General features: G+C 58.7%; 1 protein-coding gene and 1 long non-coding RNA gene across 5 annotated transcripts; both read right to left on the bottom strand.

The window, feature by feature from the left end:
• Window positions 1-16: 16 nt before the first annotated feature.
• On the bottom strand, window positions 17-6,197 carry LOC140634357 (uncharacterized). 2 transcript variants are annotated; one of them, XR_012031868.1, is made up of 3 exons: window positions 3,111-6,197; window positions 616-693; window positions 17-73 (listed from the first exon to the last, which is right to left on the bottom strand). It is a non-coding gene; the product is annotated as an uncharacterized lncRNA (long non-coding RNA). The 2 variants fall into 2 exon arrangements; XR_012031867.1 differs by lacking the exon at window positions 3,111-6,197 and adding an exon at window positions 1,239-3,101.
• A 319-nt stretch (window positions 6,198-6,516) lies between these two features.
• On the bottom strand, window positions 6,517-12,429 carry CPLANE2 (ciliogenesis and planar polarity effector complex subunit 2). Of its 3 annotated transcripts, none has more exons than XM_072828180.1 (6): window positions 11,924-12,429; window positions 10,040-10,189; window positions 8,671-8,823; window positions 8,046-8,170; window positions 7,652-7,788; window positions 6,517-7,243 (listed from the first exon to the last, which is right to left on the bottom strand). In XM_072828180.1, the coding sequence occupies exons 2-6, from the start codon at window positions 10,149-10,151 to the stop codon at window positions 6,994-6,996; spliced, it is 777 nt and encodes a 258-aa protein (XP_072684281.1). In that variant the 5' UTR covers window positions 10,152-10,189; window positions 11,924-12,429; the 3' UTR covers window positions 6,517-6,993. The 3 variants fall into 3 exon arrangements, with proteins under 3 accessions (XP_072684281.1, XP_072684280.1, XP_072684282.1); XM_072828179.1 differs by lacking the exon at window positions 11,924-12,429 and adding an exon at window positions 10,561-10,717; XM_072828181.1 differs by lacking the exon at window positions 11,924-12,429 and adding an exon at window positions 10,325-10,550.
• Between the last annotated feature and the right edge of the window lie 675 nt (window positions 12,430-13,104).

The raw sequence follows: 13,104 nt of genomic DNA, 5'->3' as shown, positions 1-13,104 counted from the left end.
TCCACGGCTCCAGGAAGGCTGTGGCTTGGAAGGACATGAAGATGCTGAAGAACACAGTCACCAGATAGCCCAACTGCAAGGGAGGGAGAGAGGACATACTGTGTGGCCAGCACTGCTTTCCCTGCAGCCAGGTCCAGGTGTCCCAAACACCTACCCATTCCCTTGCTCTTGTCCCTGGCTCACCTTGCCATGGGGCAGATCTTGGAAATATTCCACATGGCACAGTGTTGCAGAGAGGGCACATGAGGAATGCACCCTCATGGCCTAGATCTTTTCCCTATAAGCAAAAGGTGCTCATCCTGGAAAGGTCTATTCTCAACCAGCCACCTAATCCAGCCCACCCAGCCCATCCCCCTGCCCCCAGCTCCAGCTACTCATGGTGTGTTGGTGCCCATGCAGATAAGGTCAGAGATAAAGACCAAGGTGCCCAGAAGGGCAGCAGCCAGGCAGCAGCCAGGCTGTGCAAAAGCCTAAAGAGGTTAACAAAGTCCATAAGCCACCATCTCTGCACTTGACCCCAGCTCCCAGCCCCCACCCCCAATGCCAGACTCATCTAGCCAGAGTAGATGGCCACCTTCTTCCCAAGGTACTCATACAAGGTACAGGGCTTGGTACCTGTGCTAGCATCTCCAGCAGGTCCAGTATGAATACAGCAATCGGTGAGGGTCGGGGTCTGGGCGGTTCCAAGGGGCCCTAGGCAGATGAAAGGAGGGAGGGTTGCAGGGAAGTCCCAGAATTCCTTCCTGATGCCCCAGGAGCAGGAGAGAGCTGAGCCTGCGTCCTCTCCTCTTCATGCAGTGGGAAGGCTGCAGTGTAGACTCCCCCTGCCAGCAACGGCAATGGCCATCTTCCCGCAGACTGCCGCCTGCCAGAGAGAATCCTGCCATCAGCTCCCCACTTAGGTCCCAGCTCCACCCTCCCAGGCGATTGTCTCGCCACCCCTGCCTCAGCGTGTTGGTGTTGAAGTAGGAGTCCTAGTAATCCCTGCCCAGGAATCGGTGAGCGGAGCCGGGGCGGGAGCCCTCTGCCCAGCGCCAGACCTAACACAGCGGGACTGCAGAGTCTCGTCTCAGGCTGGGGACCCAGGGCGGCGACCTTCCGGTTGCTAAGGCCAGAGAGCCCATCTGCCCACAAAGCTCGGCCTGCGCTGGGGTGTTCCAGCGGGTGAGCGTCCGAGGGGGACTGAGGAGGTGGGAATGGGGCACCGCGGGCCGCTAGGACGCGGACTGGCTCCAGACCTAAAGTGGTGCCTCCCCGCGGAGCCTGGGAGCACAGCGCCCGGCCCCTGCGCCGAAGGCCCGGCCGCCTCCCGCGGCTCGCAGGGAGCTAGGAGCGGGGAGCTAGGAGCCGGGTGCCGGGAGCTGGGAGCGGAGAGCGGGGTGCGGGGAGCCGGGAGCCGGGAGCGAGGAGCGAGGAGCTGCGGGCTGTGCGCCGGGGAAGCCCGGGCCGCTTGGCCACGGGTTGCTGCAGAGTCGCGCCCGCCCAGGCGCCGCAGCTGCTCCGCCTAGCGGTCCGAGGCCAGGTGGGGTCAGGCCCGGGGGCCCAGAGCAGGGTCACCCGCACCTGGCAACACTCCGCACCCCTGGTAACCCCTCCCGGGTCCTCCGCGTGGAACCAGGTGCGCTCAGCTTGGCGAAGCCCACGGCGTGGGGCGGGGCGGGCCCGTGCTCCCGGGGGCCAGGGTCTCCTGGTGGGCCCCAGCCCCGAGTCCCTTGCCTTGCGACCCCGGCTGGGGGTGACAGGTCCCGCTGCACGAGGGTCCTTCCCGCCTTCAAAAGCGCTTTGGGGGATCTCTGGGTGGCTCAGCGGTTTAGCACCTGCCTTTGGCCTGGGGCGTGATCCTGGAATCCTAGGATCCAGTCCCACTTCAGGCTCTCTGCATGGAGCCTGCTTCTCCCTCTGCCTGTGTGTGGCTCTGCTTCTCTCTCTCTCTCTCTCTCTCTCTCTCTCTCTGTCTGTCTTTCATGAATAAATAAACAAAATCTTTAAAAAAAAAAAAAGCCCAAAAGCGCTTTGATGCGCGTTTTCTCTTTTGAAGTTCAAACGAGGAAGGGAACTAGCACCCCACGTATGAACGTGGAGAGACTCCCGAGTGGGCTGCGACCTCAAGCTGTGGCTGCTGTGTCCACTGTACGGGCCACGTCCATGGTGCCAGGCCCTGGGCCGAGCGCTGAACACACTTTGTCCACTTAAGCATCCCAGCCCTTCTCTGGGGGTGACCCTACGGTAGAGCCCATTTTACAGATGAGGTGCCGAAGTCGCTCCCGCAGGTTGCAGAGCTCGTTGGGGGACGCAGCTGGCGCCGCGCAGCCCAGGGCGCTGGTTCTTCCCACTGGACTCCACGGCCTCCGCGGGGGTCACAGCAGCTCTTCCCGCAGGAGCTCAAGACTGTCCCACCGCGGGCCGGGGGCCGGTTAGGACCGTCTGCATCATCACCTCCCTCCTGGGCGGGGAGCCGGGGACTGGGCTTATCGGTCCCCCTGAAGCTGAAATTCAAGGAAATAGTTGCGCTGCCGCAAGAGGGACTGGGTGTAGTTCCAAGTGGAACTGCCCGTTGCAAGAAATAGACCAGAGCTGCCTGGGATTTAGGGGAGAGGGGATTTAAGAGAGGGACCGTGGGGCGGCTACTCCACCCTCGTGATGTGTGGCAAGAGTCCTGTCTGGCCCAGGTCTCACCCAGGTGGTTCTTCCTGCGCAGAAAATGTTGCCCCGGGAGTCTGAGGCATAAATGCTGATGCGGGAGCACAGACATGGTCGTGGTCCAGGTGCCCGTTCTGGGTGCCATCGCCGTCCAGGGCGCCCCAGGACCGGAGTGAGGGGGTGGGGCTCCGGGTGCACTTGCAGGTGCCAGGAGCTCCTCCATTCCCCACCCAGCTGGGCTGCCCCTCCCTCTGCCCATCAGCCGCCCACCCCCGGGGAATATGCAGGGCAACTGCCACCTCGCTGTCCCCCCATCTGCGACCCGACCGGTCTCCCTCCTCTCCAGCTGCTCTCAGCCCAACAAGGGCCACCTCTACCGGAAGGCAAGGACGAAGGCAATAGCCAGCGTTTACTGTGCCCTTCACTTGCTGCCTCCTGCGGCGCTGAACATTCTACACACATTTACTTACAACTCAAAAGAAGAAAGGGGGTGTTGCTGTTGTCTTCATTTTACAGACGAACACACAGGAATTAAAGTGAATGGTCCGAGGTTCTAGCTCTCCTTCACCTTCCTCCTGCGCCCCCTCAGTCAATCATCCTTGCTCCCAGGATCCACCCCCACTTTCTAGAATAGAGTTGAACACCAGCCTCCCCCACCCCCACTGTCCCAGGCTCTGGGTCGGAGGTCACAGGGAGGGAAGAACCTCCACCGCCCCCAGCCCTGCAACCCTTCACTCTCCACCCCCAGCTTGGCCCTCTGGGGATTGGACTCCAAACAGCTCCAACTGGTCCTGGCTCCTGAGCCTCCTGCCTCCATCTGGGCACTCCCCGCCCACCCATCTCCAAGTCTGTGCCTGGTACACAGGGATCACAGTTGGCACCAGGCTGCTCGGGGGCTAAGAGATCCTCAGCAAGACAGGAAACTCTACCCCCACCCTGGCCTCAGCCAGAGCCCTGGAAGCCCACCCAGCTCCCCTTCCTTATCCTGGGGCCAGGTTTCTTGCCGGGGCTCCTCCCAGTTGCCCAGGAGGCCTGCCAGATTTGGCTGGCGGCAGGGAAGAACCTTTCACTGACCAGCTCTGCGTGGCCTGGGAAGGGCAGTGGGAGGAGGAAAAGGGAAGGAGAGGGAGGAAGGAGGTGCCAGCTCTGCATTCCCCTCCTACGGGGGCAGTCCCAGGCTTCTCAGCTGGAAAAGCAGGGAGAACCTGGAAAGGGCCTGTGAGGGGCTGGACACTCCCCCACGCCCCCTGCCTCCCCAGACAGCATTAGGGGATGAAGGGGAGGGATGGTTCAAGGGAGGGGAGTGCCAAGGGCCGAGAGCCTCGGGGCTGTTTCAAGGCTCTGCGACCTTGGGCAAACACCTGTCCCCCTCTGGACCTCAGCTTCTCTATCTTAGTCTGTTTGAGCTGCTATAACAAATACCACAGACTGGGTGGCTTATAAACAACAGAGATTTGTTTCTTGCGGCTCTGAAGGCAGGAAGTCCACGATCAAGGTGCCAGCAGGGTCCTTGAGGACCTGGCTTACAGCCTGCACTTTCTGTGTCTTCATTGGGTAGACCGGCTACAGAGCTCTGGGGGGTCTCTTTCATAAAAGAACTAATCCCATGCTTGAGGCTCGGTCCTCAAGAGCTAATCACCTCCCAAAGGCCCCTAATACCAGGGCATTAGGGATTCAGATTTCAAAGGATAAATTTGGGGGGGGGATGGACACAAGTCGTCCAAGGCACTCCCCATCTGTAGGGAAGGGGGTGGGACTCCTTGAGAGCCTGTTTGGGGAAGGAAGCGGGGCTTCTAAGTCCTGACTCAGGGAAGATCAGGAGCAGGGCAGGGCCATAGCACAACCCACCCCCACCCTCACCTCAGGAGAAGATGGTCCCTTCTCCTATGGGCCTCCCTTGTGACACTTCACTGAAGCAGCCTCTGTCTCCAAGTCCTGAGAGGGGAGCTTTATCTGGAACCTAGACCCTGTCCCTGGACAACACACCAGGACTTGCTGTATAATTTGTGGTGTCCACAGTTCCAAGATGGCAACTGCAGAGCATTAAACCAGGTGGGAAGGCCCCTCTGAGTGTGGGACCCTGGGGACTGCCCACGTGGCAGGCCCACGAAGCTGGCCTGAATCCACACATGTGTGTCTACACACTCCTCTCACTCTCCCTGTGACCCTGCCCAGAGAGCACCCTGCAGGCACGGCCACCAGCTGTAATAATGCTTCCTTCCTCCCTCGGCTTCCCAGTTCTACACTGCCTTGGAGGCCCCTGGACAAGCAGCCTACTAAGTACTGAAGTGGCACAGGGGCAGGTCTTGCAGGGGCTGAGAACATGCTGCTGCGATGGCGGGTGGCTGGGCTCCAAGTCCCACCACCCTTCCCACCTTGTCCTTACACAGGCAAACACAGGGTCTGTTCACCTCCTGGTTTGGGGTGAAGGAGGGTGGCAGGGTGATTCCCTGACTGAAGCAGGGCTAACCAGGAGAAAACTGGCCTGCTGGTGCAGAGCTGTTGCCCAAGAAAGATGCAGAAGGACACAGAAGCTTCCTTTCTGGGGGAGCTTCGAGCCCAGAGATAACCGGCTGGACATGGGGTAGCCGGTGCTCACAACACAGATAATCTATAGCTACGGGGTCACATTCAAGCACAGAGGCTACCTTCACTGGGTCTCAAACTTTGCTGTCGCCTGCTAGGGTAAGGTCTACTGGAGCTAAGAACAGAGAAGAACAGACTGAACCTGCTGCCCAGAAACAGAGCTGACGCCTCCAGTGGGAGGGTCTATGGCCCAGGAGCCGTAGCCAGTCTACCAGCTGTGCCACTGAGAGGCATGGGGTCCTGCCCACGGACATTCCTAGTCTGGGGTATGGGATGAGCTCAGGTCTCAGCTCTGAACCAGAGCTGGGGGCGGTAAGAAGGTGCTCAAATCAGTCCTTTGGGCCCTGGAAGGGGTGACAAAACTTCAGGTGGAGCCCAGGGTGGTAGACGTGGTAAATGCCATGCAGGCAAACAGTGCGCCCAGGAGTGTGAGCCAGAGTGGGTATACAGGAACTTCCTGTGTGTGCCAGCAGGAGGTGTGCATACGTGTGAAGGGCAGAGTTTTAGAACAAGTGCTAGTATGTGATCGCGCATGTTGAGTATGGGGTGTACAGAGCCCAGTGCTGCCTTCGCAAGAGGGGGCTCCAAGGGTCAGCTGGCTTTTGGGGCCACATGGCTGGCCCTTCCGGTTGGCTCAGACTCAGGCCAGGCCTCAGCCCACCATCAGGGGGTGTCCAAACGTATAAAGGCCCTCATCATCGGCACCCCGCCATACGTCGGCCTGCGTTCACCAGTGTCTCCGGCAGATGGGGCAGGGGTGAAGAAGAGTGGGCAAATTCACTCACTTTCCTACACCTGCCCTTGTGGCTTTCCACAGTGCAGAGCTGCCCAACTGGGCAACTCACTCCTTGACCCCACCTGGTTCAGCCCCTGGTCCTGCAAAGTGAGTTTTCAGATTCCCCAGGCTGGCAGGGCCCCTGTCCTAATCCTAGCCTGACACCTTCGTGATGGAGAAAGGTACTGCAGAGAGGCCTCACCTACTTAACACGGTGGTGGACTACATTTCCCGGCATGCCCTGCAGCACCACGTAACCATGTGACTATGGTGTTGGCCAAGGAAGGTGGGCAGAAGGCACATGGCCAGAGGCCAGGTCCACGGAAACCTCCTAGGTGACCTTCCACTTGCACTCATTGCGAATCTGCTGACCGCGTGTTGATGCCCCAGGGCAAACCCGGAACCCCTTTTGCCCTGGGGTCAGCGTCTCTGCATGAGTTCATTCAGCAGAACCTCCAGACCCACCTTCACTTTTACCTGAAGTGAGGCACAGCAAGAAAAAATTTTCAGTAGAGTTAAGCCACCGATATTTTGGGGTTTATCTGGTACAGCAGATGGTGTCACCTCAACTAATACAGGCTCTTGATCGAAGGCCTGGCTGGGACAACCCTCTTCCCAGTCACCATCTCTGGGTACAGCAGAAAGGGAGTGGGTAACAGGCAGTTGGGGGAGAAGCTTGAGGCCAGTGGGCCCTGCCCCTATAGTTCCTCAGCTTCTGGAGTCTAGACCCCACACACACACCCAGGGCAGAGGGAGAAGGCCGGGGGGCACCCACGTGCCCTCAGTCGCCTGGCCCACAGAGCCTTGTGCCCCCATCTCACTGCCATGAATTCTGCAAGGAAGGTGCTGCTGGGACAGGAGGCTTCTCAGGGCACCATTCTCCTGACAGGCCCCTCTGGCCAGCCCTCAGGATGCCATCGATATTCCTGCCTCGGCCTTAGGACCTGGTTGCCGCCCTCTTCCTTAGGTCGCCTGAGAGTTGGGAGTAGGGATCAGCTGGGGGTGTTCTCAGAGGCGCTGGGGAGCAGGCCAGCCGCCACCTGGTCCTGGTGCCACAGCTGTTCCGCCAGGCCATTGAGCACGTGGGCAATGTCGGCCAGGCCAGCCCGCCCATCTAGAGTGCGCCCATCCGCCAGCCGCCGCCCTGGCACACTCTTCACCCGCAGGAGGGGCAGTTCCCAGGTCTGCCGGAAGGCTGTGAGGTCACGCTCAGGCACATCTGTGTGCATGTACTGGTCAAATCTGGAGGAGGGTCAAGGAGCCTGGCTGGGTGCCCCTGCTTACCGGCCGCCTTAGCCCTCCTCCCTGGGCTGGTGCAGGGGAGGCCCCTGCTGCCTTTAAGATAAAGTCCATGGGGGACGCCTGGTGGCTCAGCAGTTGAGCATCTGTCTTTGGCTTGGGGTGTGATCCTGGGGTTCCGGGATCGAGTCCCACATCAGGCTCTGTCTGAGGAGCCTGCTTTTCCCTCTGCCTGTGTCTCTGCCTCCCTCTCTGTCTCTCATGAATAAATAAAATCTTAAAAAAAAAAAAAAAAGTTAAAGTCCATGGGACTAGGCCCCACAACTGGGCAGAGGCAGTGTCCCTGATACCCTTGCTCCATGCCTTGCCAAGTGTGGCCTCTGACTGTTCTAGGGGCCACCCAAAGGATACTTGGAGCCGATGACCATCCTGACAACACCAGGGGCCTCTCCTGCTACTCGGGCCAGCTGTCCAGGGAGGTCTTCAAAGGAGGCGCGGTCGGTGAAGGAGAAGAGGAAGAGGAAAGCATCTGTTTTCTCCTTGCAAGCCTGGGGATGGAGAGGCTGATGTGAGGCTTGTAACCCGAGGCCCTGAGAAGTCTCAGCTCACTCCTCCCTCCACAGGCCCAGAGCAGGGAGTGACTATCCTAGGGCAGAGCTCAGGCGAGGACCCAGTCCCCCCTGCCAGCTCAGAGCTCACCCACGTGGGGCAGCACCCTCGGCCCATGCCCAAATCTGGCTCCTGCAGAGCAGGCAACAGACAACTAGCTCCTCCCAGACCCTCCCAGGCCCACCTGCCTGCTCACCGGCAGCATGTGATCGAACTTTTTGAGTGCAGACTCCCCACAGTCCCAGAACTCAAAGCGGAACATGACAACACGGTCGCTGACCTGCAGCTTGGCTGGCCAAAATACCACGGTGGTCTGGATGCCTGGGGAGGGTCAGCCATTCAGCATGGGGGAGGCAGAGTGGAGAGGGGTAGGTGGCCAGGAAGAAATAGGAAGAAGACATGTCCCTGGTGGGTCACCAGCCTGACGAGGAAGATACAGTCGCTAACCTCAATCTGATGGAGAAACCGACCTGCCCTAGATGAGTCGGCTGGGGAGATGCAGCTGTAGCCCTAGCCAAGACAAAGCAGTTTCACTTGTACGCAGAGGGAGACCCAAAGGTACTGGATACTGGAAGATGTTGCAACCTGATGGCCAATGAGCATCCAGTGGAAGGAAAGAAGAAAGGAAGAGTAGTGCTCCTCGAGCACCTGTCTTGTGTCAGCTCAGTACTACCACTAGTACTTTGGCGTTGGTACTATTATCTCTGTTGAACAGTGTAGGCTCAGAGAAGTGAAGTGACTTTTCAAGGTTGCAGAGTAAATGGTGGGACAAGGGCCAGTCTTTCCTCCACCCCAGGGAAGCCCTCCATGGTTGGACTCACCAGTGGTCTCATGGTGTACCACGGGTACCTCTAGGCCAGCCAGCTTGGCCACCAGTGCCGTCTTGCCCACGCCACTCTTCCCAGACATGAAGATCTTGTAGCTGGCTGTGTCAATGGCCACGGGTGGGGGCAGCACTGGCCGTTCCAGCAGCCCTGGGTGAGAAGGGAACGGGGTGGGGGGTGGGGTGTCAAGAGGTCAACCTGCACTTGCCCCATCAGACCCATCAACTCTTAAGAGCCTTCCAGTGCCAGCCACCCATGGTTTTCTATACTCATTAGAGGCCTGGGACACAAGCAGGATCCCTGGATGAGCTCGGCTAAGAGCACTTGTGCTCTATGAGCTGCACCAAGGCCCACTCCAGATAACACCAAAATACTTTTAAAGTTTGATGCATGCATGAGACTGTTTTAATTGATACTATTATCACACTTTCTAGACTTCCCACATGTAGAGGCAAGGTTTTTCATCAGTGTTTCTTCAATGGAGAAATATCGGCACACATATTCTCAATTACTTTTTTTTTTATTTTTATTTATTTATTTTTTTTATGATAGTCACAGAGAGAGAGAGAGGCAGAGACACAGGCAGAGGGAGAAGCAGGCTCCATGCACCGGGAGCCCGACGTGGGATTCGATCCCGGGTCTCCAGGATCGCGCCCTGGGCCAAAGGCAGGCACCAAACCACTGCGCCACCCAGGGATCCCTATTCTCAATTACTATAAATAAACTTATTAGAATCAATAGATCAGATCTTTATGAATGCTTTTAATTGGAAAAAAAAAGAGTCTAAATTAGGATACATCCACAGGGCCTAGGACCTGAAAGTCCTAAGTTGTGGGTTGCCCTCTCATTCTCTGTCTTAAACCTTTCCGGTGCTTTGTTTCTTCTGGCTGGAGCTGAGCTCTCACAGCAGATGCCAGGCTGACCTGTCAGCCCAACCCTGGGTTGGCTTCATCCTGGGAAATACGAATGTCTTGTCTTAGAGACAGCAGGATATAGGTGAGGCTTACCTCTATTTAGCAGGCTGGATCTTGGAGAAGTCTGTAAGGGGTAGTGTTGAGGATAAATGGGGGGTCTGTTGTGTAATGTGCCCAGCAGAGGGCCTGGCACCGGGTGAGAACTCAATCAACAGCCTCTCTGGTGACAGTGGTTCTTGGCAGGGTTTGGGCTGTTTCCATGTTCCTGGCTCTGATGATGGAATTAGCTCTAAGGCCTGCGGGGGGCCGGGGGGCGCGCCCAGGGATAGGGCTTCCAGGGGTCCCCAAGTGAAAAGCAGGCCCTCACTGCCCTACTTCTCTGCACCCCCCCCCCCCCCAGGAAACACCAGGTGACACTTGTCACCCGGGGGTGACAGGCCACAGGCACTTACCGAACACCCGTCTGCGGTTCTTGCGCAGGATGCAGGCCAGGTACTCCTTGCCCTCGGCGCTCTCGTGCCAGTCTGGAACAATCACCGAGCCCGGGGCGGGTGGTCTGGCCATGGCTGGGCGCCCCGACCGGGTGAGGAGGCGGCAGGAGGCTGAGTGGGGGATGGGGGAGGGTAACTGCCCGGAGCTGGACCTTGATGCCTCTCAACCTGCTCTCCGACTCTCCCTTGGAGCCCCAGCTCCCTCCCGGGGGGCTGGGGGGTCGGTTATGGGGCCCCCACCCTTACCCCATCAGCGCCCTGGGCCCGAGCTCCGTCCACGGTCCTGGGGAGTCACACGATCCCCGTCTCCCTCTTATTACCCGGGAGGTGCAACCCCATAGTCTCTTCTTCCCCACATACTGCTCCCCGGGGACACTCGCGGCCCTCCCCTCCCAGGTCATCTTGGGCCGTGGGGGCGGGGTGTCAGGCAGCCCTGTTTGTCCTCGGCCTCGATCCCGACCCCGGGGCCACCCAGCCCTCACCCGCAGCAGGTCCCGTGGGCGAACCGGTCCGGGCGGAGCGGGTCTCTTTAAGAGCGCGGCCCTCCAGGGCCACTTCCGCCCGGCTTGCGTCCGGCTTCGGAGCGCGCCCCTGCCCGGCCGCCGGCCTTGGGGCGCATGCGCGGAGGCCGTTGTCAGGGAGACGGCGGAGGCGGGGCGGGCTCCTCTTCAGTCCGCCGCCACCACGGCGCCGCGCCGCCCTGCACCGGCCTCCCCCTGCGGGCCGGGGTCTCCCCCTGCCTTCCCCCCAAATCCCGTTCCAGCCCCTCCCCCGGGAGCCTTCCTGCGTCTCAGCGCCGGCCGCCGCCTATGCTGGTGCCTCCTGGGGCTTGCTTGGTACAGCGGCGCTGCGGCTGCGCTTGTGCCCTCCGCTCACCCTGCTCCTCCTGCTCCTGCTGCAGGACCCAGGACCCAGGACAGACCCCGCTGCCTTCACGACTGGGGACACAGCAGCTCAGAGGGGTTAAGGGACTTGCTCAAGCTCTTAAAAAGGAGTCAGAGGCCCACAGGATGGTGTCGGGCAGTCATTCATTTATTGATTCATCTCGTTCGTTCAGCAAGGGATTACTGGGCACCTGCTAGGTGTTCCCCTGTTCCAGGCCCCGAAGGACTGGCCCCCTGGAGCTGACATTTCAGCACCGAGGTCGTGAGCCCCTTGTCCCCTGTTCCAGCCACCAGCACCCGCCTGTTAGCAGAAGGTGGGCACCTGTGAGTGGGACAGGATGCAGCTGGGTCCTTCCTGAGAGGCTATTACACTTAATTGCCACCAGCATCTTCTTGCAGGAGGCTTCCCGCAGGACAAATCACTATTTTTTTTTTTTTAAAGGAGTGATCTATAAATTAACCTTTATTGAAGGATAACTGAGTGCCAGACAGCGGGGGCTTCCAGAGGGGACCTCATTAGGAAGGCTTGTTTTATTACCCCTCTTCTCTTTAATAGCTGAGGAAATTCGGAGACAACATAATTACCTGAGGTCACGTCACACAGCTGGTCAGTGAGAAGAAAACTACGCTTGAAACCTGGGGTTCCTGGGGTCTGAACGCCTGTCCTGCTAGACTGGGTCTCCTGTTGTTGCTTTTTTAAAACTTTGCCCCCAGGGACTAGGAGGGCTCCTCTTAGTAGTGCTGAAAGCAGCCCGAGGCCATGAACCCACAAATCACTGAGGCCTGTTAAGTCCCAAGAGAGTAGAGGGGAAGCGGCAGCGTGAGACTGGGCGCTTGCTCTCAACCTGCTTCCACCGAAGTCAGGCAGAAACACAACTGAATACCAGCCCTACAGGATCCCGCAGCTTGAAACCCTCGCCCACGCTCCCAGGTGCTCAGCGCCCTTTCCTGCCATTCTTACCGCATCTGCCGAGTCAGGAGAGGCCACAGTGTGGAGCGCTCTCTCCGTGGACCAGGAGTGCCTCCGGGGCAGGGCTCAGATCTGACTTATCTGAGTTTCCGGACTTCACCGTTTAGCCCTGCCCTGTCTTGGCTCCCAGAGGGCTCAGGGAGAGCCTGAGGAAACGAAGCAACTCCGCAGAATGAGATCGCCAGTTCACCTGGAGGCCAGATGTGAAATCTTCTTGGACAGAGAGGGAGGCTGGTGATCAGAGGAGCTAGTGGCCAGAGGTTTTTAGGGGAATCAGCCTTCACTGCCCTTGAGAGCCCATGGAGAGGACACTTCAGTGAGCATCAGGAGCCTGTTCAAACCTGGATTCTTGGGGTCCATCCACCAGGGATTCTGCTGCAGGGGCCAGATGGGTCTATAAGCTTGCACATGGGACAGGAGCACTGGGCGGTTCAGAAGCTGGGTTCTGTGTGGGCCTGCTGGGGCTGCCAAAGCAGAATCCCACAGACTGGGTGGCTTGAGCAACAGAAATCTCGTTGCTCACAGTTCTGGCAGCTGAAGCCCGAAATCAAGTGCCAGCAGGGTTCTGGCTCCTGGTGAGGCCTTTCGTCCTGGCTTGCAGGCAGCTGCCTTCTCTTCACACTGGGGCCTAGAGCTTTAACATATGGATTTTAGTGGGGGGGGGGGGGTGTAGAGGGGAGACACACAGTTCGGTCCATGACAGGTCCACAGGTGGAAACACGGCTGCCGGGCAGGAGGCCACTCAGTGGTGAGAGCCTGGGAATGAGGTGATCAGAATTTCATTTTGGAGGATGCTCATGGGCCATTTTGGTCTACTGAGTTCCACTTTGCTGTTCCCCCTCTGACCATTAAATTGAATGTTCCCCTAAGCAAGATGCTTCTCCTCTTAAGGCCTGAGGTGAAGCAGGTGGACCATCTATCTAAGAGCCCTTCTGGTGTAAAACTTCCTGATTAATCCACTAATTTCTTCATGGTTTGGTCTCTCTCCATCTCCAAATTGTTGAGCACCTTCTGGACAAGGCCTCATAAGGTGTGGAGAGGATTTATCAAGGCAAGGAGGGACAGTCAACCTGCCTGGAGAAGTCCGCGGCCCAGGTGTGCAGGCACAACAGGCCTGAGGACCTCGGGGGCAGAGGTGGGTGGGCCGCCCAAGGAGACTATGTGGAGAAGGG

The sequence above is a fragment of the Canis lupus genome, chromosome 5, assembly GCF_048164855.1.
Source record: "Canis lupus baileyi chromosome 5, mCanLup2.hap1, whole genome shotgun sequence".
Taxonomy (NCBI): domain Eukaryota; kingdom Metazoa; phylum Chordata; class Mammalia; order Carnivora; family Canidae; genus Canis; species Canis lupus.
This window is presented reverse-complemented; position numbering and strand designations above follow the sequence as displayed.